Source organism: Hyperolius riggenbachi, chromosome 3 (genome assembly GCF_040937935.1).
Source record: "Hyperolius riggenbachi isolate aHypRig1 chromosome 3, aHypRig1.pri, whole genome shotgun sequence".
Lineage (NCBI taxonomy): Eukaryota > Metazoa > Chordata > Amphibia > Anura > Hyperoliidae > Hyperolius > Hyperolius riggenbachi.
In genome coordinates this window covers 315,494,387-315,520,233 of record NC_090648.1, presented here as the reverse complement: position 1 = coordinate 315,520,233, position 25,847 = coordinate 315,494,387, and the positions used below count along the sequence as shown (strand labels likewise).

At 42.2% G+C, this 25,847-nt stretch overlaps 1 protein-coding gene and 1 long non-coding RNA gene across 11 annotated transcripts in view; one reads left to right on the top strand and one right to left on the bottom strand.

Annotated features, from left to right (window-relative positions):
• GRIP1 (glutamate receptor interacting protein 1) overlaps positions 1-25,847 on the bottom strand; it is a 799,607-nt gene that overhangs the window by 334,295 nt on the left and 439,465 nt on the right. The window contains exon 1 of one of the 10 annotated variants that reach the window (XM_068276728.1): positions 20,254-20,383. The exons of the other annotated variants lie outside the window; for them this stretch is intronic. Coding sequence (XP_068132829.1) covers positions 20,254-20,308 — 55 coding nt within the window. The 5' untranslated portion in view covers positions 20,309-20,383. Of the gene's footprint in view, positions 1-20,253; positions 20,384-25,847 lie in introns of those variants that run through there. 10 annotated transcript variants of the gene reach the window in all.
• LOC137563794 (uncharacterized) overlaps positions 7,718-25,847 on the top strand; it is a 44,284-nt gene continuing 26,154 nt past the window's right edge. Inside the window, exon 1 of the long non-coding RNA XR_011030442.1 lies at positions 7,718-7,803. This is a non-coding gene — a long non-coding RNA (uncharacterized lncRNA). The remainder of the gene's footprint in view (positions 7,804-25,847) is intronic.

The following is a 25,847-nucleotide window of genomic DNA, read 5'->3' as shown; positions in this document are numbered from 1 at the left end:
AGAGGAACTGATGGCAAGTTAACTATGTAATGTTCATTTGAAGTTACCTCATGTGTTTATTTTAAATATTTTTACTCAGTACAGGTCCTCTTTAACAATACACTGCTATGGAAAAAACGCATCCATTGCGTACTAACGCACATTAACACATACCAACGCATTAAGGGCCCTTTTACACTTAAAGGACCTCTGTCGCGAAAATCTTGAACATTTTAAATACATGTACACATATACAAATAAGAAGTACGTTTCTTCCAGAGTAAAATTATCCATAAATTACTTTTCTCCTATGTTGCTGTCACTTACAGTAAGTAGTAGAAATCTGACATTACCAACAGATTTTGGATTAACGCATCTTTTCATGGGGGGGGGGTTCTCAGGGTTTTCTTTATTTTAAAAGCACTTAGTGAATGGCAGTTGCTCCGTCCAACTGCCAAAAAAATAAAACACGTATAGTGGGAATTGAGCCATAGGAAAACCTGGACATTACTTTGAAAATCAGTTGTCTATAACTGACGGCAACTGATTAAGTGCAAAAGGGCCCTATTAGTGTAAATCGGCCCTTACCTCATTAAAAAAAGTAGCTGACTGGTTAGCAGTTAGTAGAGATGATATGATGGATACATTCTTCATGTACGAATACCTAGTCAATATGTAATGAGCTATTAAAAAGAGAAACAAAGCTATAGAATGCAGGAAACATACTATTGTTAAAGTTGCTATAAACTGTGTAGCCTTTTATTTTGCCACAGTTACAAGAAGGGACTACTTAAACCTTCAGGTGTGCATTTATTGTGAGTAGTAGGAGTCACCTGTGACTATTCTTTTTCTCTATTTTTAACACACTGACATACATTTATTAGTGAGCATGAAGATTTTAATGTCGTTCATGCCTCTAATAACAATTCTGCTATTTATCCCATTTCCAACAACACATCCATCACTCTGCAGATCAGTGAAAGTTGTTCTGAGTGAGAAAGTTATTAGCCATCAAGCTGGCAGAGGTGTGATTTAGAAGATTAGCACCCGCACAGTCTGTTCTCTTTGTACATAGCAAGTTCTTAAGTCCCCCCAACCTGCATGTCTCCCAGCCTCAGCCTAATCATACATTACTGAATGTATCCTGTACAGCTTGTGGCAGCAGACTTAGCAACTAGGCACACATACATCCAGGGATTCTGATCATCATATTCCAAGGTGTCAAAAGCTGAAATGTACAAAGATTTATTATTGCCCAGGGCCTACGTTTATTTGAACAGATGTAATTTAAACATAGGAACATACATTTATAACAGCAGGGGAATAGCTAAACTATTTATCTGCAGGTATTCTCCTGCTCCCCTGATAAGGCAGAAGATGCCCCTTTGCCATCTAAGCAAGGAATACAACAGCTGAATGTCAGGATTGAGTTCCCTTACATAAAACACACAATACCCAGTAGACTTTAAATAGACGCAGCCTAGACAGGGACTGCAACGCCCCAAGCACTGGATCTACAGTGGTGTGAAAAACTATTTGCCCCCTTCCTGATTTCTTATTATTTTGCATGTTTGTCACACTTAAATGTTTCTGCTCATCAAAAACCGTTAACTATTAGTCAAAGATAACATAATTGTACATAAAATGCAGTTTTAAATGATGGTTTTTATTATTTAGTGAGGAAAAAAAAACTCAAAACCTACATGGCCCTGTGTGAAAAAGAAATTGCCCCCTGAACCTAATAACTGGTTGGGCCACCCTTAGCAGCAATAACTGCGATCAAGCTTTTGCGATAACTTGCAACGAGTCTTTTACAGCGTTCTGGATAATTTTGGCCCACTCATCTTTGCAGAATTGTTGTAATTTAGCTTTATTTGAGGGTTTTCTAGCATGAACCGCCTTTTTAAGGTCATGCCACAACATCTCAATAGGATTCAGGTCAGGACTTTGACTAGGCCACTCCAAAGTCTTAATTTTGTTTTTCTTCAGCCATTCAGAAGTGGATTTGCTGGTGTGTTTTGGGTCATTGTCCTGCTGCAGCACCCAAGATCGCTTCAGCTTGAGTTGACGAACAGATGGCCGGACATTCTCCTTCAGGATTTTTTGGTAGACAGTAGAATTCATGGTTCCATCTATCACAGCAAGCCTTCCATGTCCTGAAGCAGCAAAAAAACCCCAGACCATCACAATACCACCCCCATATTTTACTGTTGGTATGATGTTCTTTTGCTGAAATGCTGTGTTACTGCTACGCTAGATGTAACGGGACACGCACCTTCCAAAAAGTTCAACTTTTCTCTCGTCTGTCCACAAGGTATTTCCCCAAAAGTCTTGGCAATCATTGAGATTTTTTTTAGCAAAATTGAGATGAGCCTTAATTTTTTTTTGCTTAAAAGTGGTTTGCGCCTTGGATATCTACCATGCAGGCCGTTTTTGCCCAGTCTCTTTCTTGCGGTGGAGTCGTGAACACTGACCTTAATTGAGGCAAGTGAGGCCTGCAGTTCTTTAGATGTTGTCCTGGGGTCTTTTGTGGCCTCTCGGATGAGTTTTCTCTGCACTCTTGGGGTAATATTGGTCGGCCGGCTACTCCTGGGAAGGTTCATCACTGTTCCATGTTTTTGCCATTTGTGGATAATGGCTCTCACTGTGGTTCGCTGGAGTCCCAAAGCTTTAGAACTGGCTTTATAACCTTTATCAGACTGATAGATCTCAATTACAGTACTTTTGTTCTCATTTGTTCATAAATTTCTTGGGATCTTGGCATGATGTCTAGCTTTTGAGATGCTTTTGGTCTACTTCTCTGTGTCAGATAGCTCCTATTTAAGTGATTTCTTGATTGAAACAGGTGTGGCAGTAATCAGGCCTGGGGGTGACTACAGAAATTAAACTCAGGTGTGATAAACCACAGTTAAGTTATTTTTTTTAACAAGGGGGGCAATCACTTTTTCACACAGGGCCATGTAGATTTGGAGATTTTTTTCTCACTAAATAATAAAATCCATCATTTAAAACTGCATTTTGTGTTCAATTATGTTATCTTTGACTAACAGTTAACGGTTTTTGATGAGTAGAAACATTTAAGTGTGACAAACATGCAAAAGAATAAGAAATCAGGAAGGGGGCAAATAGTTTTTCACACCACTGTATATATCTCAGTACACACAAACTTGATTACTTAACATTTGTGATGACTAGAAAAAAATTTAATTGTCACACTCACCGCTCCCAGGGACCAGCAGAGGCCTCCTTGCGCTCCACGAACGCTGATCTGGGAAAGGCATGGACATAGTTGCCCACTGCTGGCAGAGGATGTAAGCTATTAAGATACTGCTTGCCTTAAGTAGAGATGGCCCGAACCTCCAATTTTCGGTTCGCGAAAAGGGTTCGCGAACTTCCACAAAAGTTCGGTTCGCACGAACTTTCGCGAACCACAATAGACTTCAATCGGGAGGCAAACTTTGAAAACTAGAAACACTTATGCTGGCCAGAAAAGTGATGCAAAAGATGTTTCAAGGGGTCTAACACCTGGAGGGGGGCATGGCGGAGTGAGATAAACGCCAAAAGTCCCGGGGAAAAATCTGGATTTGACGCAAAGCAGCGTTTTAAGGGCAGAAATCACAGTGAATGCCAAATTGCAGGCCTAAAGTGCTTTAAAACATCTTGCATGTGTATACATCAATCAGGGAGTGTAATTAGAGTACTGCTTCACACTGACACACCAAACTCACTGTGTAACGCACCGCAAACAGCTGTTTGTGTTTTGACGGCCGTGCTGAACTGGTGCGCACCATGGCGAGATTGCTCTTCCTCAGTGATATCTGGTAATATCTGACTGCCTTATCAACTTTCGATGGTTCTTTCTCTACCATTGTTAAAGCTTACATCTATTTTTTAAATACTTGTTCTGCTTGCTGTTTAGTACCTGCAACGAGAATCTGTTATGGAGGGCAAGTCTGTCATTGTGACTGACCACGGGTAATGGTCGGGAATCAGGGTTCGATTCCGGTCCGGAGTAGGAGCCTAAGAAACGGCTACCACCACCACACATCAAAGGAAGGCAGCAGGCACGCTGTGGGCAAAGGAGCAGGAACGGCTACCACACATCCAAGGAAGGCAGCAGGCATGGCATGCACATCCCGAGGTAGTGACCAAAAATATCAATACAGGAGGACTTTCGAGGCCCTGCTGTATATGAAACTGATCGACTTTACTACCTGTAATGAGAATCTGTTATGGAGGGCAAGACTGCCATCCATTCAAGTGAAAGGTATGCACTGACTGCCAGGTATAATACAATGTGCAGTCACAGATGCAGTGAAAGGTATGCAGTGACTGCAAACAGCTGTTTGTGTAGTGACGGCCGTGCTGGACTGGTACGCACCCTGACAAGAGTGCAGGTGATGGCGGCTTTCCAGCCCATATGGTCGCCGGGCTGAGGTAGCTGAATGACAGAACAGTGACTGTCCAGCTGATCAAATTTGGTCTGTCCACAATGAAGCAACGACCTTATTATCTTGGGTGTGCCCCCCGCCCCGAGACACTCACATAGCCGGTGGTCATTGCTTCATTGTGATACGCAAGCCCCTTCACCGTGTCAAGGTAATGAACACGAAGGGGAATTGGCACATGTACATGCCTTTTGTTTTGTTGTTGCAGCTGCAGTGCAGACAGAAAAATTAGGTAGGCATGTACACGCACCACAAAAATTATTATAGCAGCTGCTGCTAGCAGCGGCCTTAAAAATTCAGGAATCCACCTGGAGTCCTGCACCCTGTTGGTGGTGGCGGAGAAGGCAGTCAACCGGCCTGCGGGCAGAGATACTGTGTGGGGAGCAACTTAGTCTTAGGGCAGGCAGTCACAGGGCGTGCAGGCAGAGATGCTGTGTGTGGGGACTGATTTAGTGTTCGGGCAGGCCTGAGCGTGCTTTGCAGACCAGGCATCCGTGGTCAGATGGACCCTTGACCCAACGCTGTGTGCCAGAGATGTCACCACTTGCCTTTCAACATCACGGTACAGTTTAGGTATCGCCTTTTTTGAGCAAAAATTGCGACCTGGTATCTTCCACTGCGGTGTGTGGCTTTGCTTTTGTGTGCTGCTTTTCCTCAGGTGGTCATCCCTTTGCAGTTTGTGCTTTGTAATCATGTACCTTTATAAGGTAGTTGTCCCAAAGCGTTTCTTGGTCTTTCCACGGCTCAATTTTCGGTGGCAGAGAGCACAGATGGCATTGCCCTCAGACACCCACAAAAATTTCCACGCCGCTGAGCCCTGGGGCGATGGCACTTTGGTGGTGGCGGCCGACTGAGTGTTAAGTGGGGTGCCAGAATCAGAGCAGGAGGAGGAAGATATGTCACGCTTCCGTGCGGAAGCTAAGAAAGATGAGGTGTTCAGTGTTAAATAGTCAACTACATCCTGAAAATATTGGGGGTTGATGGCACGTGCCTTCTTCTGAACACTTTACTTTGGTCGAGGGCTGCACAAAATCACGACAGCGCAACCTCAAACAGACCTGCCAGGAGGCCTGCCTCTGCCTTTTGTTTTGTCCATATTGGGGGGATGAAGTGAAAGGCATGCACCGGCTTGACTAATACAATGTGCAGACACACAGGTGCAGTTAACAGCTATGCACGGAGTGGTATATCACACTGCGTGCACTCGTGCAAGAATAAGATTAGCTCTCAAAAGAGCTGTTGTGGGGTGCTTTTTTAGCAATAAGAATCAGCAAGGAGCAAGCTAAGAAGCCTACAAGAGCCTAACTAAGCTTTCCCTATGAGAGTCTGCAGCAGCTATCCCTTCACTAATTACTGCAGGCACACGAGTGAGTGAAAAGCCTGACGCTGACTGCCTTTTGTAAGGGGGGGGGGGGCTCCAGGAGGGAGTGTAGCCTAATTGGCTACAATGTGCCTGCTGACTGATGTCGAGGGTCAAAGTTGACCCTCATGATGCACTATGGGGGCGAACCAAACTTCCGGAAAAGTTTGCGGTTCTCCACAGTGCGATCGCAAACCCCGGAAGTTCGCCGGGATCAGTTCACAGGCGAGCCGTTCGGGCCATCTCTAGCCTTAAGGCCTTTTATAACTGTCAGGTTCTGTAGTCACGTCAATAGTCACAGCCTCGGCGTGGATTCATGCTGTTCCTTATATCAGTCTGTCCTGTTATCCCATTCAGTTGCCAATCAGTTCAGTCACTCCAGTTCTGTCCTCTTCCTCCTTCCCTCTCAGCAAGGTTGACCCCTCCTGTTCTCCTGGTCTCTGGTGGGGCAGTGTTAGGGATCATGACCTGGGGGGCACCAGGCAGCAAAGTAGTCTGTTGCCCATTAGTAATCCTCCATCTTGTGGGGTGCGCTGGTGAAGATATGTGCTCACTCAGACTCCACACCCTGGGAGTGCCCACACCAATCACTGATGCTGAGATAAACAGGACCCTGACAAATTATTAGGTATCAGATACAAAAATCTGAAAATGTATAATAAATTATTAAACTACATAAGTAACACATCCCTGGATAAATGATAACTGCATTATCCTGTCTAAATTATCATACATGGGGTTCATATTTACCCGATTTGGCCAATGATCACTCTGTGAACGTAAACTGATAAGGAAGTAGAGATTATGTACCACCTTAACTCATTCAATTAGATCTCAAAAGAAGTCCAATTGAGAGTTATTCCAACCTCTTCCTCTGCTAATGTTGTATTGCTCAATGCAGCACTCATACTGGACCACTAGGAGTCTCTGGCTATTGTACAAACAGGAGGCCTTTCCAGCTGCCCGGCATCCATGATAAAGAAAGCAGAGAGTTTGGGTGCGTCTAGGGGGCAGGGTTCAGTACCGCTTGCTTAAAGAGAACCTAAAGTGAGAGAGATATGGAGGCTGCCATATTTATTTCCACGTAAACCATGCCAGTTGCCTGGAAACCCTGTTGATCTTCTGGCATAAGTACCGTGAGTCAAAACCCTGATCTGCTGATCATGCCTGTTCAGAATCTATGGCTAAAAACATTAGACACACACGGTCAGAAAGACTGCCGGGCAACTGGTATTGTTTAAAAGGAAATAAATATGGCAGCCTCTATATACCTCTCACCTCAGGTATCCTTTAAGAAATGGTGGCATCTAGCTCCTAAGTAGGATTGTACAGCAATCTGTGGCTGCTGGAAACCTGTCTGCTTGGCACAAGCATAGAGAGGTGGACCAAAAACGGGAGGGATAAATGGTAAAGGCTTGGAATCCATACTCTGCGCTGAACTAGTTTTAAGTTTAGATTAACCAGTTGTTGGTTGTTCTCCACACTTGGTGTAACTGAGTGACTGTCAAGAAGCTCTGAAACGCCCACTCTTGACCTAACGCCATCAGTGTGAAGTAGCCGAGCATTTGAATTTAAACAATGTAAGAATTTGAAACTGTCCAAACATTTTTTGATGCATCATATTTGCAGTGTGTCCCTTTTCCACATGCATTGTATAGTGGGTAAGGAAAACGGGGCTACACATACATACAGTAGAACCTTGGTTTGTGAACATTATTCGTTCGGAGACATGCTTGTAATCCAAAGCATTCTCATATCAAAGCAAATTGAAGAATTGATGGGAACTGAATTGAGATGATTTGTTTGTTGCACAGTCCAAAAACATTTATAAAAGAATATTTAATATAAAATACTGTACTGTATAAAGTAAATAAAAAAACAGAATCCTTGCCATCTGTTGGCTCATCCCAACCTTTTTTGTGTTTGGCATTAGCAAGGAACTCACCCAATGAAAGTTGCGTTGCCTACTTTTGAGGATTTCATGGAAATGTGACACTGTGCAGTTAATACACTCAGGTAAGTACAATTAAGTGGTAGAAGAAAAACAATCGCTTCAGTTGTGATGACGTGACACATGTACAGTATATAAAAACAGGGAACACCAAAAGCCCCAATAGTGTAATTCGTACTGGACAAGGTGGCAATAAGTTTGTATTGCTAGATACTCACAAGTCAAGGTCACCAGCAGGCAACCACTATAAAGGCAGGTGGGGAGATTGTCCTGACCCCACTCAGGATTAAGAAGTCGCTCTCTGTAGACAGGAAGAAAGGGTAGCAACCCTCCACCAAGGCGCTTAACTTGACAGAGGCGCTTAACTTGAATCCTTGTGCAGATTGTTTGATACTCCTCCCTATATTGCCTGATGAAGCGGGGTTGAACCTGCGAAACGTGTTGCATTTCTTTTTGGAGTTCCTAATAAATGTGTTTGACTGTCTGAATCGCAGTCGTTGTCGTGTCTGCTTGAGGGAGGTAAGACCACCACTTCCTCCTTCAATTTTGCCATTTAAGTTGGTTTTTAAGCTCATTTAATCTAATCTTATACTTTTGGCGCCTCTGTTCATTGTATACAGTATATGTTCTTTGCTTGACTATTAAGACGTTGCTTATAAAGTCTAAATTCCATAAAAGCGCTCTTAAACCAAGTTACTTACAATCCAAGGTCTTACTGTATGCACAGAAAGTGTCCATATGCTTTATTGTGATCTTCTGTTAAACTTGACAAAATGCTCACGAATTGTAAAGCTGCATTCTTTTCAGCCTTGGTATATTTTGTTTTCAAAAACAAATCTGTAGAAACTCTGACAGGTCTTTAAGGAAGTTTTCTGCAAGTTGTCTTTTTACACCAAGATCTAACTATGGCCACATCCTCAACCACTTGACCATTCTTCATCAGCTTATGCACTGAAGGAGAGGCTGGACTCAGAGACATATGGGTGAGCAGGGGATGAAGCTACACACATACATAAAACCAAAGAAGTCCATCAGTGAAGCAGGGAGAAGTGGTGAAGTGAAGGTCTACCCAATGGGGACAGACAGCAGTAAAACCCAGGATAATTTTTTTTGCAAACAATCCAAAGCTAACATACTGCATTTTGTAGAGTTGGGCTTTAAACGATTGCAAAAAGAAGATAAAAAGTTAAATTTGGCTTTCAGTATCAAATATTATTACAAATTCATTGTTTTGTGCGTTTCATTTGCAGAATAAACTAAAGATCTTACAATTCTAATAAAACAAAAGAAAGGTTCTTTTCACATTCATTTGGCATAAGAAACACCTCCCCATCTCATAACTCTGCCAAATATTCAGAGCAGTTCACCTTTCACGAACTTGGAGGCTGACAAGTTCATTAATATACGGGAGAATGGAAACAGTGAGGCGTGGGCGGTTTTATAAACAGTGGGAAAACAACAACTGCTTGCTCTACAAACTCAAACTATGTAAATTATGTTCTTAATGATGGCAAACTGTAGAGCCCATCTATGCAATATATAGGCCCTGTCTGACCTAGTTGTGCATTCACTGTATATATATATGTATATTGTGCATATATATATATATATATATATATATATATATATATATATATATATATATATATATACACACAGGACTGTATATTACATTGTCCTAGGTCGGGTGCAGATCAGGCTGTACTGAAGGTTCTTCATGCTGTAGCCCACAATGCTAAACAGACTGTCCATGCTTGCCTAGCAAACAGTTACAAAGCTGACATAACTCTAGCTGGGTTACATCATGCACTGAAGTGTTTCAGGAATTCAAAAGGAAGGCTTGCATGAAAAGCAGTGCGAGCTACCAACCCCGCAGACAGTCACTTGCAGCATTTTAAGACATAAGCTTCTACCTGGTTATGGATTTCATTAGATTGGTCTGCACCTTAATTGGAGAACCTTTATAGTGGCTTAACCGAGGCACCATTCATTGTGGAGATCTGAAGTAACAGATACCTACATGTTGTAATTAAAGGGCATCTGAAGTGAGAGGAATGTGGAGGCTGCCATAATTGTTTCATTTTAAACAATACCAGTTGCCTGGTGTCCTGTTCAGAGTAGAACATGCTGCATTTGGAAAACTGTGACCACAGTTCAAATTGCTAGACCAATCATACTCTTATATTAAAGCCAAAAATACTAATCTAACATTAACATTCTTCACTTGAATTTATAAACAAAATGCACATTACATACATGGAACCTTATGTACACACCCCAGATTAGATTTTTTTTTTTGAAAGATGTAGACCTACATAATTCAAATATTACTGATTTTGTAATCCCAGCCCCATATCTGTGCAGATCTTTTACAAAACATTTCTGCAAAATATAGCAAAATGGATATTGGTGCAAATGAATACAACATGGTCTGTAAAATGCATACAAAGTTGGATAGAGGAGATGCTGATAAGCCATTAGATAACAAATGCATGTAAATTTAAGTTACAATTTTAAAGATTGTGACAATTTTAATGTTATAAATGAGACTTTGGATTTTTTTTTACCAAATAACTAATGATAAAAAAATGAGCACTTTTCCAAAATAGTAAAATTATATTGAAATAAAAATAAGTTCCTTACATCCATTAACTTTATTACCTTCTATATTTAGTTTGATAACATGATGCCCCTAATATTATTGCAACCTACCTAACCAGTTATCCATATTATTATTATTACTAGATTATTTTTAGACCGCTGACATCTTTAACAGCGCCTTACAGCACACAGTCATGTCACAGCGTCCCTCAGAGGAAATCACAATCTAATCCCCATCAGATTGATAATATAAAGGGCTGTGATTTTTTTGAGGCGAACAAACTGACTTCAACTCAAATTAACTTTTGGGATGTGGGAGGAAATCTGAGGGCTCAGAGACACAAAGATATTGGTTTAATATGCCAACTTTATGTGTCCAGTCCAGGAATTTAACCTGTGAGGTGAGAATACTGTAAAGCAATTGAAAAAGTAGTTGAGCTCCAATAGTGCATTACTTTTTATTGACTTTCGTAAAGAAGGTTAAAAACATTAAGCATGCAAGCATATCTCCAGCCTCTGCTTGTTATTATTGGTATCTCTCATCTAGCACTGTGGCCAGCGGTGAAGCAGTTTTGATGGTGCAGGGGCTTCAATCAACTTCTGTGTACTAGTGAGGTCACAACATGTTTTGGCATATCCAAACCCTGCCTTTCCCCGGTGGCCCCAGTGCTGGGAGGGAGACGCCAATGCCAACATTAAACCAGGGCTGTGGAGTCGGAGTCGTGGAGTCGGGCAATTTTGGGTGCCTGGAGTCGGAGTCGGGAAAAAATGCACCGACTCCGACTCCTAATGAATTTGTAACTGTAATTAAAATAGAAAATATGATAAAATGTTCTATTTCTCAGATAATAGTCATTAAAAATAATGTATATATACAGTATATATACAGTAATAGCTGTGCTTAGTCCACAAAAATGAAATAAAGCAGTCAAAATTAGTTACTTGTGCTGCTTCAATAAAGCAGTCCCCGTATTTTTAAGGTCAGATATACATATCTGATTGTGACTGTATATATGATGTGTACACAGGAATCTCTTATATATACTAAATCACATCTATGCTGTAAGACTAAAGCCTGATGTGTAGCTGTGTCACTAATAGAGATGGTCAACGAGATGGAAATAATTCTGCATTGATGCTGATTTATGCAAATGTATGCATTCCCTTTGCTGATGAAATCAAATAATGTGATATGTTATGATATGGTTTGGTGACTACAAATTAAAGGGTAACTGAAACGGATGAAAAGTAAAGTTTTATACATACCTGGGGCTTCCTCCAGCCCCCTTCAGGCTAATCAGTCCCTCGCTGTCCTCCACCACCCGGATCTTCTGCTATGAGTCCTGGTAATTCAGCCAGTCAGCGCTGTCCGGCCGCATGCCGCTCCCACAGCCAGGAACATTCTGCACCTGCGCAATAGTGCTGCACAGGTGTAGTATGCTCCTGGCGGCGGAGTGTGTGCATGCGCACTACGCCTGACTGGCTCAAGTACCTGGACTCATAGCAGAAGATCCAGGTGGTGGAGGAGGACATACAGGGACTGATTATCCTGAAGGCGGCTGGAGGAAGCCCCAGGTATGTATAGTACTATACTCTACATATGCACTCCCCACAGAGCTGCAGGAATCCACTGAGAATGCTGTCCACATTGAACACAGAGGTGTTGTCTGTTTACAATCTCCTCATTCCCCTGCAGAGTACCTGCACATCATTCTTACATGTACCCACACTTACATTGCCTAGGGCCTGATAGATGTTCTTTGTTCCGGTTTGTACCTTTTACAAGTACTCTTACCAAGGACTAGTTTTAGTCTAAAGGGAATAAATATAGTAGTCTACATATCCTTCTCACTTCAGTTGTCTTGTAAAATTCCTAAGCGTTGGCAGTTAAGAGACGAATTTCATGTTACATACTTTTAATCAACAAAATTGTAATATGCAAATTAGAGGAGTCGGAGTCGTGGAGTCGGAGGAATCCTAAACTGAGGAGTCGGAGTCGGTGGATTTTTGGACCGACTCCACAGCCCTGCATTAAACGAGCAGAGGCTTGAGATATGCTAGCTTGCTTGCTTGCTGAGGCAATCTTGTAAGTGTTTTTACCTTTCAAAAAATATATATAAATATAGATAGATACAGTAGCTTGCAAAAGTATTCGGCCCCCTTGAAGTTTTCCACATTTTGTCACATTACTGCCACAAACATGATTAAATTTTATTGGAAATCCACGTGAAAGACCAACACAAAGTGGTGTACACATGAGAAGTGGAACGAAAACCATACATGATTCCAAACATTTTTTACAAATAAATAACTGCAAAGTGGGGTGTGCATAATTATTCGGCCCCCTTTGATCTGATTGCAGTCAGTTGCCTATAGACATTGCCTGATGAGTGCTAATGACTAAATAGAGTGCACCTGTGTGTAATCTAATGTCAGTGCAAATACAGCTGCTCTGTGAGGGCCTCAGAGGTTGTCTAAGAGAATATTGGGAGCAACAACACCGTGAAGTCCAAAGAACACACAAGACAGGTCAGGGATCAAGTTATTGAGAAATTTAAAGCAGGCTTAGGCTACAGAAAGATTTCCAAAGCCTTGAACATCCCACGGAGCACTGTTCAAGCGATCATTCAGAAATGGAAGGAGTATGGCACAACTGTACACCTACCAAGACAAGTCCATCCACCTAAACTCACAGGCCGAACAAGGAGAGCGCTGATCAGAAATGCAGTCAAGAGGCCTATCTTGACTCTGGACGAGCTGCAGAGATCTACAGCTCAGGTGGGAGACTCTGTCCATAGGACAACTATTAGTCATGCACTGTACAAAGTTGGCCTTTATGGAAGAGTGGCTAGAAGAAAGGCATTGTTAACAGAAAAGCATGAGAAGCCCCATTTGCAGTTTGCCACAAGCCATGTGGGGGACACAGCAAAAATGTGGAAGAAGGTGCTCTGGTCAGATGAGACCAAAATTGAACTTTTTGGCCAAAATGCAAAACGCTATGTGTGGCGGAAAACTAACACTGCACATCACTCAGAATGCACCATCTCCACTGTCAAATATGGTGGTGGCAGCATCATGCTCGGGGGTGCATCTCTTCAGCAGGGACAGGGGAGCTGGTCAGAGTTGATGGGAAGATGGATGGAGCCAAATACAGGGCAAACTTGGAAGAAAACCTCTTGGAGACTGCAAAAGACTTGAGACTGGGGCGGAGGTTCACCTTCCAGCAGGGCAATGACCCTAAACATAAAGCCAGGGCAACAATGGAATGGTTTAAAACATATCTATGCGTTAGAATGGCCCAGTCAAAGTCCAGATCTAAATCCAATCGATAATCTGTGGCAAGATCTGAAAACTGCTGTTCACAAACGCTGTCCATCTAATCTGACTGAGCTGGAGCTGTTTTGCAAAGAAAAATGGGCAAGGATTTCAGTCTCTAGATGTGCAAAGCTGGTAGAGACATACCCTAAAAGACTGGCAGCTGTAATTGCAGCAAAAGGTGGTTCTACAAAGTATTGACTCAGGGGGCCGAATAATTACGCACATCCCACTTTGCAGTTATTTATTTGTAAAAAATGTTTGGAATGATGTATGATTTTCGATCCACTTCTCACGTGTACACCACTTTGTATTGGTCTTTCACATGGAATTCCAATAAAATTGATGCATGTTTGTGACAGTAATGTGACAAAATGTGGAAAACTTCAAGGGGGCCGAATACTTTTGCAACCCACTGTAGATATATTGCTGCACTATGTGTGTGTTTTAGCTATAACATATACACTCCCCTAAAGTATTATTAGGAACACCTGTTCAATTTCTCATTAATGCAGTTATGTAATCAACCAATCACATGGCAGTTGCTTCAATGCATTTAGGGGTGTGGTCCTGGTCAAGACATCTCCTGAACTCCAAACTGAATGTCAGAATGGGAAAGAAAGGCGATTTAAGCAATTTTGAGCGTGGCATGGTTGTTGGTGCCGGATGGGCCGGTCTGAGTATTTCACAATCTGCTCAGTTACAGGGATTTTCATGCACAACCATTTCTAGGGTTTACAAAAAATGGTGTGAAAAGGGAAAAACGTCCAGTATGCAGCAGTCCTGTGGGTGCAAATGCCTTGTTGATGCTAGAGGTCAGAGGACAATGGGCCGACTGATTCAAGCTGATAGAAGAGCAATGTTGACTGAAATAACCACTCGTTTACAACCAAGGAATGCAGCAAAGCATTTGTGAAGCCACAACAAGCACAACCTTGAGGCGGATAAGCTACAACAGCAGAAGACCCCACCGGGTACCACTCATCTCCACTACAAATAGGAAAAAGAGGCTACAATTTGCACAAGCTCACCAAAATTGGACAGTTAAAGACTGGAAAAATGTTGCCTGGTCTGATGAGTCTCGATAGAGTCAGAATTTGGCATAAACAGAATGAGAACATGAATCCATCATGCCTTGTTACCACTGTGCAGGCTGGTGGTGGTGTAATGGTGTGGGGGATGTTTTCTTGGCCTGTCTTATCAGTCTGCAGACAGCGTGTACTCGCGTGTTACTGTCAGCAGAACGTCCGCCCAGCGGACTCTACAGGTCATAGCTCCTCCAGCATCTTCGTAATTTTCCCTAGGCACACCTGGGTGTAGGCAGAAGTGAGCATGGCCACACACAACTGACATCAATTTTGTGGTGTCTGCCTATTATCTCCCACATCTTCAGTACCCTGCACCTACCAAAGATTGTTATAGCATTCCTGTAACTCCCATCAATGTCCAGGTTTCTGCAATGTATTATCTGGTTCTCCATTTGTGTTCCCTATTATAGTGCTCCTCTCAGTAAAATGCCACCCATAGAGTTCCATTCCTTATAGTGTCCCTGATTGTACCCAATGCAACAGTACCTACCATTATCTTGCCTCAATTTTCATACCACTTTTAGAGCGTCCATTATTATAGTGCATCCCATAGTGCTAGCTTTACTGTAGTGTCCCCATTGTTATGGCATTGTCCTTTTTTATAGTGTTATCCCATATTGCCCCACTATTACACTGCCCCAATAATTCCCTGACCACTCTTCCCACCATGCCCTCAGAGCAACTCTTGCAGAGAATGCTGGGTAGTTATAATCCTGTTTGGATGCACCCATCAGTTTCTTAAGTCGTCCTAGGATTGCTCCATCACATGACTAATGAGCAGTCTCATTCAGACGAATGGCAGTGCTCATACTAGATAGGAAAAAGTTGTGCAGGAGTGTGTAGGTATAGCCACCAAACATACTCCTCTGCATATGCCACTCTTTACAGTGGGAGGGGAGTTGGGGCGCCACTAAAATGGCATGCAGACACTCAATGGTGCTGCAGTACCCAGTTTAAGAACCACCAGCATACAACCAAACCATCTTAGCTTAGCAAGCTTCTCTCACCAACAAAGTGCTGCCAAGTTTCAAAAGCTTAACTGGACTTACTGATTTGTAAACCCAGCCTAGCCCTTCCCTCTCCGTTCTGCACACAGCACACTCCTTCTATGCTGGCCGCTTCATGCTTTTTTCATTGGAGTTCCTCCTTAAGAAACCTTCAGGTTACTGTACTTATGTGTGATTTCACTAAGGGATTGAGTAAAGACAGCGTATTCACAGACTGAAAACTACAGATCTAGGTTTTAACAGATATTACATTTGTTTTTGCTTGTAAGACTTTAACAGAATTTAATTGATACCACTAACCCAAATAACCATTTTATTTCTTCTGCTTGTGGTGGTCATACACAGTGTTTGAACATCTACCGACAAGTTGTTGTACTGTGTAGATGAAAGAATGAGACAACTGAACCACTAACTCTACAGACCCCAAACTAATAAATTATTCATTAATGTATAACACAACATAAATAAGCAGACGCCATGCAAGAAGGGATGTATCCTGCTCTTCATACACTCATGCATGAACTGGGATGTTTCCTCATTCACTGTTGTAAGTGTCCCCATGTGAATAAACAGTTCATGTTCATGACAAGTATGGCTAAAATTTTCACTCCCACTTGATTCCTGATGCCAATGACAGGAAATGGATAGAGCTGTCCGTCAACCATTGCCAGAAATCTCACACACGCCAGTCAATCCTGGCTTTCACATGACATTATTAGAATGCAATCACTGTGTTTACGTACATTAAAAAAAATGAACCAGTAACCCACAACAGCCTAGAGTGTCAGTTAAATGTTTCTCTGCAACCACAAGACCGCTGCCTAGATGCCCATGTTTATTCTATTAAGATAACCAATAAATGGTATCAACCTAACTGATTGCTAATGCCATACATTACTAATTTTAGATTAGTATAGCTTTTGACATGGAGCTGCATATCTTTCCCTGCATTCCAAGCTCATTTCCGAGTAGACACGCTATCTGCATGAAGTTTGTATGTTCCCCTAGTTTTTTTCAGAGTATTCTCTGGGCCCTTTGGCTTCCTTTCACATTCCAAAAACAAACTGGTAGATCAATTAGCTTCCCCCCAAATGCTGTAGAAAAAAAGCTATGGATATTAGATTGTGAGCTCGAGTTAAGGTTGGTGAAAAGAATCACTCCATGCTTTTTACACCAGGCCAGTGTGTTTGCCGTGCGATCCTCCACCCCCATCGCAATACACAAAATGTCACTCATATAACCCTGCGGCAGATTTGGTGCCGCAGGAATATAGCACCCCACCCCCCTACCCCGCGCCCAAACCCACTGACAAACTCCTGACAGGAAATACGTCACTGGGATTCTCAGGTTTTCCTGTCGTATTCCTGTCTTCCGTACATGCATGCCATGCCTCACCGCCGACAACACATTTAATTTTCCTGTGTTGCCCATTGACTTGCATTACTTCTGCCCCAGCAGAAGTCCGATGGTAACAAGATGGGCTGTTGACTTTGTGGTGGCTCAGCAGCCAATCAGGCACTTATTGTGCAACACAACGCCCAGTGTTCTCCAAAGGCTCTTTTAGCCGGTTGCTCCATCCGGCTAATTTTGGAAAGCACCTGGCTGATATCAGCTCATCTCCTCATCCTCCTCCTATGCTGTAAGCAGAGTTGCACCGGCCCAGCATTCCCCCATTGCACCACACTTGGCTACTTTTTCATGCCACCTGGTTGAAACAAAATTTCTGGGGAGAACATTGACGCCTTAAGTGTGATAGGCCCCATTGCCTTGCATTGTCGGTGCATTACCCTGCGGTAAAACCGGGGAATGCAACCCACACTTGCAATGCAAGTATAAAAGGGGCATAAAGGAAAACTTATAAGCAGCTTATTCTTGGAAATTCTGTTGTACTGGCAAATGTTTGTATAACATATACCAGTATGAATTATAGCTGGCATACACAAAATGCATGTACATGCATTTTCATGCATGCCTTTTGCAAACTGGGAATACATTTCCCAACGTTCCCACCAATGGGTTTGCAAGTGTTGAGTTTTTCAGATGCACTACTGAATACATTTTTTTTGTGTGTAAACGCATACAGTCAAATTCAAATGACTGTGTGATCCACTAAAATGAAGATGCAAACACACAGAATCATGGGTAAAAAATAAAATAAAAGCATACCTTTTTTATGCTTTGTTTGTTGTTGTTTATGAGCCCTAATTACACATGAACCATAAATGGATGTATTCACTAATAGACTGTACAGAACAGTAATGTACAGTCATTCTGGTTACTATGGGTTACGATAGAATATTGCCATTTGCATGATTCCACCTACAAGGCCAGAGATAATAAAAGTAATTGTTGCGGCGGCGCCGGGTGGTGCAGCTGAACAGTAAAATATGGCGATTTCAAATTACCAATACTTTATTAAGCATAACCCAGCACCTATCCTAACCTCAACCCTTCAGTGTGTGTGCCTAAGCCCTACCCCCTGTAGGGGCCTAACCTTCAACCCCCCCCCCCCCCCCCACACACACACACACACACACACATACACACACCTAGAGAGCCTAACATCAACCCCAGGTGCCCAAATGACTAACAGTCTGCCGACTGTGGCACCCAAATAACTTGATCCACAGAAGTAACCTAATCAACCCAGTTTAGTGTCCAGACACAGACATTATTTTTCATAGACGTGAGTACCTTTTATAATGCCATGTTTTTCATAAACAACCCAGCCGGAACCTCTTGAAAACACATTGCATGCCAGGTAGTGAAAAATGAAACAAATCTGACTAAGTCAATCAGCTGTGAAAATAAGCTCACACAGATATATTTAGCAATTATTTTTTCCTAACGCCCACTTACACGGTGATAACAAAATTAACAACCATAATCTTGTGTTCACACTTTGTAAACACATCCATATTTGGACTTTCCTGTTCTGCTTCAAAGTAGCCTGTATGGAACCACTTTGTCCTACCCAGAAGGTCCCAACCAGAGCCAACATATCCACCTGTGCTATGCCTGGCTCCATGTATCTGCCTAATTAAATATTTTCTTTCAGTTTAAAAACTCATTTAGATAACAGAGTGCCTCATAAATAGCACACCATGGACAAAAATCCCCTGAGCACCCTCATGCATTAACATAGTCAAAATGCGTCCATCACCACTATCCGAATACCTGCCTCTTCCTAGGTGATGCTGGGAAGCAAATATAAATCACGCAGCTCTCATTTTGCACGATCAATATCCCTATTCCTTACAAACAAGGCAAGCTGGAGGAGCGACACACCACACAAAATGATCAGGAAGCCACTCCATAAAATTCAAGAATGCCAGCAGAATATACATAGTAATGAAACATGATGGAATTCAGGCACTTTTCAGCTGGCTACACTGTCCAGAGGATTTCTAACCATCTTATTAAAGTATCATTAGCAGGTCACTGCAGAGAGCCTGGCATTACAGGAATGACTGACTGTCTCCGGCAAGGTAGGAGAAAGGTGCAAGCTTACAATACAGCATGGACCTTCATCTATAGATTGCAGAATGCTACAGTAATCTTCTGCAAAAGGTACCAGCAAAACGCTCCAATTGTTATTAACCTATTTGCTGCCACTACAAGCACAGAAATCTTAATTAGAGGTTATAAGAATGCTCGGTGCACAAATGGACGTGCAGTGCTTCTAAATATCCCCATCGCAAGCACGCTACAACAGTCTTAGCACAGCCTGTCATTATTTAACTCCATCAGACACACAAAGTTTCTTACCTTCTGAGTAAAACACCCAATTCTACCACTTTGCCTTTATAACACGAGCATTAATGCATAGAAATTGCATTCTTGTCGAATAATGAAAGGAAATTAGCTGGAGCAGATGACTCTATAGGAATTACCAGCTTCCCTTTTGGATGACTGGAATCACTTCGGCAAATATATGGATTAAACAGAGAATGAGGGGTCACAGGTTCATCCTTTCTCATCACAGCTACCTACAGCTGCAATAAAACACCTGATCAGTCATTATGGTACAAGTGCTCCAGCTTTGCCTTAATATCTCATCTACACTTTTGAGCAGTTATCCAGACCTTGGCGTTTCTGCATACAGACCAAGTGAATAGAATTCCAACTTATTTGTGCAGAACTTGCTCTGATCTGTACAAAAGGATTAGCGCTAGAATAAATTCGGCAGTGCAGGGAAAAGATTAGCTGCTTTACGGAGATGGCATGCCAGGAGAAAAATGTCACTGATGAAGAAAAACCAGAAGAGCCCACAGGTAAAATGGATGGATCATGTCACAGAAAAAGTAACAGAAAATCCTACAGACCACACTGAAGGTAAGACAAAAAGGCCTTGGCATGAACGGCTTGCAAGGGACCTGAGCTTTACTGCTTGACTGTAAATTGTTAGGACAAGCATATTTTTTTGTCAAAAGCATGAGCCAGCACATCTGAAAAGGCACAGAGGGTGCCAGGCACTGAGAGAGCAGAAGAAATCGCAGCCTACCTTTTACCAGTCTCCGCAGGATTTGACAACGACATTTGAAAGAGACAGCTATCATTCTTCTTTGCTGCTTTCCACCGGCAATGCTGATAACACACAGCCTCACTCAGAGATGTTGCAGAAGCAGCAGCACAAGCATACGAATTCCTAGCGCGTAGAACGGGAGAGGTAGTCCCAGAGGGGAGTGACACAATTTGATTCCTCCTTGTGATGCAGAGATCAGCTCTGTGTCATCTAATGACACTGTATCAGTCACACAGCTCCACGCTGCCACTCCAGCAAGGCAGGAACCTGCAGCTCTGGATGTCTGATGGGGATGATTCCTCTGTAGCTAAAAGCATTGCACTGAGGAAGGAAGGCTGATGATGAGCAGGATGGAGCCAGCTCCTTCTCTCTGAGCTACTCCTGCTTGCTACACTCATTCATGCTCAGAGTGGGAGCGGTGTAGAGCGCCATGTATTCAGCATCTGCTGTAAAGCAGCATATTCTCATTCCCATCCTGTCAGTCGGATGTTTCTTTTCTAGAAGGGTTAACCCATGCATTGCTGAGGGATAGCAGCAGTCTCTTCTTCCACATTCCTGAAAATATGGCTCTGACTCCTGTAGGCAGCCAAGAATCTACTTTCTCTCCTATGTTGCAGACTGTATCAAGCCAGGTGTAGTCCTGTAATGTTACCACATCCTGAGCCACAAGCAAATGATTCACTTGAATACATAAAATCACTTCATACTACATAAAATAATAATAAATAATATATATATATCCTAGTTAGTCAATCTGAAGTAACTGTTCAAAGGGAACCTGAAGGTATATGGAAGCTGACATTTGTTTCCTTTTAAATACCAGCTGCCTGATTGTCTGCCTTTACTACATTGAACCATACAGTGGCGTAGCGAAAGATCACAGGGCCACATAGGCAAACTTCCATGGGGCCCTCAGATGTAGGCACTCTTAACCTCCTTGGCGGTAACCCCGTGTGTGACACGGGGTAAGCCACCGGAGGGTGCCGCTCAGGCCCTGCTGGGCCGATTTACATAATTTTTTTTTCAAACACGCAGCTAGCACTTTGCTAGCTGCGTGTTTGGTTTGATCACCGCCACCCGCCGCCGATGCGCCGCTACCCGCTGCGGATACAGGGCCCCCCCGCATACCCCTTGCGCAGCCTGGCCAATCGGCGCCAGGCTGCGCTATGGGGTGGAGAGGGACTCCCTGTGACGTCACGACGTCGGTGACGTCACTCCGTTCGTCGCCATGGCGATGGGGGAAGCCCTCAAGGAAATCCCGTTCAGAACGGGATTTCCTTATGGGCAAGCGGCGCCGGCGGCAATCGGGGCACACGGGGGGACGCCGCAGGGAGGGGTGAAGCATGTAGCTAGAGCTAGGCTAGCTACATGCTACAATAAAAAAAAAAAACTCATACCGCCAGGGGGGTTAAACAATGCCATCTGCCCCTAACCAATGGATATGAGTTAAATGGCCAATTTACATTCTTGTGCAAGTACCCATTGGGCTCTGCCTCTGCTCCAGGGCTCCACAGCAGCTGCTATGACTGCTTTGGCTATGGCTTAGCCCCTGGAACCATAGACCCGGAACACGCAGATGCAGATCAGATGTTTCTGACATTTTTGTCAAATCTGACAATATTACTACTACTACTACTGCAGCCAAATAGAACGGCAGGATGCCAGGCAACTGGTATTGGTTAAAAAAAAATAAAAATAAACATGGCAGCCTCCATATACTTCTCACTTTAGGTGTCCTTAAAAGTGGATTTTCAAATCAATTTGGAACCATGAGGAAGTTAGAACCTTATGTTAGGTACACACCATACAATTTTCTGGCAGATTTACATGCCAGTTCAATTATTTCCAACATGTCCAATCTGAATTTCGATTGATTCTTTTTTATCGATTTTTGTTCAGTTCTATGAAAACTGATAAAAAAAAAAAAACTTTGAAAAAACGATCAGAAAATCAAAAATTCTATCGAAATTCTGATTGGACATGTTGGAAGTAATCGATCAGGCAGGTAAATCTGCCAGAAAATTGTATGGTGTGTACATAGCATTAGTCTGCATCAGAGTAAGTGAAAATTCAAAAAGGTGTAGATCACATGCCACAATAATCTAGGCTGATTTAGCCTATTTAGTGCAGCAGACAGCCTGTCACTAACCTGTATAATTCTCATGTTGTAGAAGTGGTGGGACCAGATATTACAACACACCGGTGACCATGGCACCTATACTTAGATGGTGGACATACAGTTCTATTCTCTTATGCTACAACTTTCTATTACTCAACCTTGGAGAAAAGCCCTTACTTCCCACAGGGAGAGCAAAAGGGATGCAGAAGGTGATAAATGTCACAGAAAAATATGAACGAGCACAGCTTTCTTTATTACTCCCTCTGCCCAGATTATAGTGAACCAACTTACTTTTTGTCACCTGTGCCACAACATTGAGAAGAAATCTGTACAAAGGGACAAATCTGTACACAGGGACAGACAGCAATAAGAAAAAATATCAGCATTTCCCACTAAACAAAGAAGCAGGCATTTTGTTTAATCCATAAAGCAAATTTTTACTAAAAGTTTCTCCAACTGTATTGGCTCTTTCACACCAAATGCTAACGTATTTTGCCTTTTGCAATTTTCGCTATGTTGGTCTCAATCGAAACGCAGCAAAATGCATTCCCAGGATTCCAATTGTAACTTTACTGCACCTGCGTTTGGAAAATCACAAGCCTTTTCAAAAACAACATGGAATGCAGCCGGGGTGAAAGGGCCGTAATTTAAAGGTCTAATTTCTGTTCAACAGGTTTGGGTCAATTTCAAGGTGTATCATTAAAGCCTCTATGCAGGTGTGTGGGCTGTATTCCGGTTGCTGTTATAGGTTAAGCTAGCCATGCATTGTTTAAATCAGTTCTCATCCAAATTAATAATTGTAGTTTGCTGGAAATCTGCTGCTGCACTGAAAATTTACTACGTTAATAACATACTGTATGTTTTCAGGTACTGATAAAGTCATAATGCAGTCTGACAACATGGAATATATAAGTCACGTGTGCCCCAAATCAGTTGTTGCACTGCACTGAGCAGTCCAAAGACAAAAAAATAGGGTACCATGAGCGATCACAATTGATCAGATTAGCATACAAATCCATTTGAAACTACTAGTATATAAATCAACTGCCTATTTTGACCTTTCTTATTTGGATAACGTGTAGATTAAGTATGAATAAGTTCAAGAAACGACAAAAAACAACCTCCCCATCCCATTACCATTGACATGTACCAACCAAAAACATTTCATTTCCTGGACAAGTGCTGTAGTAAATGTCATGTCACACTGCAGACTTTACACCATGTCCTGTCATCTACCTTGTTCTCACTGAGGCTGCCCCTTGTGTCTGCTATCACACAAGCACCGGTGGCAGATGGACATGAACTTGAGGAGAGTTGGCCAGAAAACAAGACAGCCAGGAGAAGAGGAATTGCAGGAAAATCTAAACCGCCTCAACATGCTTCTCTGCAGGGGAGAAATACAATATACCCCATTTTGATTAAGAAAAAAATATTATCCTGTATATATGGCAATTTATCTGTTCTATTGAGATAGGTATAAATGAAGCAATTTTATTTTGTGTAAATACATAAGTTTAAAAAGTGCTATGACATATGGTGCTACACATGTCGCTTTGCAATTTCATGTTATTAAAAAGTAAATGATCTGTCAATTAGACTGTGCAGCTGAGAATGTCTAAAAATGCCCTAAAACACGCATTTAAAAACAAAAAAACCCACAAAGCATAAAATCAGTACTTCTTGATGTAGAGTGTGGACTGCCTAGTAATGCCCTTATCTCTACAGGAAGGACTGCATCTCTTCCTACATGCCTGCAGTGTTTTCCACTGGTATACCCCTCAAGGCATTTGACCTTTAGAGGCCCTGGGGGTGGCTATGCACCAAAGTCTAAAGCCCCCTCTACACCATTCAATTCCAGACACAATCGATTGAATTTGATTGGATCGAATTCAATTTTGATCGATTAAATCTGACATGTCCGATTGGGAATCGATTGATCGTGTGATCGATTTGCATTGAAAACTAGCCAAAATCGATCACACGATCAATCGAATCCCGATCAGCCATGTCAGATTTAATCAATCTAACCTGTTTTTTCTTGTTTTCCTGTATTGTCGTATTGCTGTATGTCACCCTAAATATTGTCTGTAACCTAAACTAATGTCCAGCGCTGCGTAATATGTTGGAGCTTTATAAATACAATAAATAAATAATAAATAGAAGGGGCTTTAGAAAAGCAAGCAAAAAAAAAAAAAATATAGGTTTGTCAAAACCTGTGTACTGCATACATCTGAGCTAATGAGACTACGTTGAGTTGTGTTCAATGGAAAAACCGAATTGCAACAGAGGGGAAAAGTAGCATTGCATGTAATGCATGCAATGCGATGCATACCGTACAGAGAAAGTATGCTTCACTGCCCCTGTTAATACATGCATTATGTGGTAACACACTGCATGCATCATGTAATGCCAAAAGGATCAGTCACACTGCACTTCCAATGCACCAATGTGAACAGTACCATTACAATGTTATTGCATCGCGTCAGCATTGTGGTTTTATTTTCCAACGCAATGGACCGCAACCCACCAGTGTGAAAGTAGCCTAAATGACTGCTCTAGAGACTGCAGTAAGGCTGCACAATATGCACGCTGCCCCTCAGTTCGGCTCATATATTTTTTTTTTCTTACAAAATGAATGTGTTCACCACTTTTGTCCTCATTTTTTTGCACTGGGTTTGACACATCTGGCCCTCTTAAGTTTTCAAACTGTGGCAACAGCAGCAGCCCAGTTGTGGCTACTGGCATCAGTAGGGTACACGGAGACCCCAAGCAGTGCTGGCTTTTTTTGGTAGGTATTCCTAAAAACGAATGCTCTCTCTCAGTGAGGTAGACATGGGAATGTTGTGCAGAGTTTTGGCAGCAGCATATATCAATGTTCCTGAACAGTGTTCTGTCATAGCGTGTGGAAGCTTCTGAAGAGCAGTTAAAAAAAAAACAAAAAAACAACTCTTGAAATGTAACGAAAAACTTGAATTTGGTCAATGAGATGCAAATCATTTCAACGTCCATCAAATTGTATGCAGACTGGAATTAGACCAGTCTGATACAATTCCTTCAGATGTTAAAGTGAAGATGAAAATAAACTGATGAGAAACAATTGCATCTATCCTCCTACTCCTAAACATTATTTACATTTTTAAACATTTACAAACTACTGTAGATGTGATGTTTTATTGTCTCTGCTTAATAAGCATTACATTAAGTGTCCCAGAGGAAAAAAACATAACGAACTATATACCCATTTCTATTTATCCCTTGAACTCAGAAGTTGTTCTCAGGCAGGAAAGCTTCATGGCTTTAATTCTTTATTAGTTAGGGTTGGCCAATTATCGGATAAAGGTCCACTCTTTCAGGAAGTAGATGGGAAAAAAAAGGAACAAAGCCAAGTAATATGTTTGGAACAGTAGGTACACACGTTTATCTTATGTCACCTCGGGTACACTAACAAGCACAT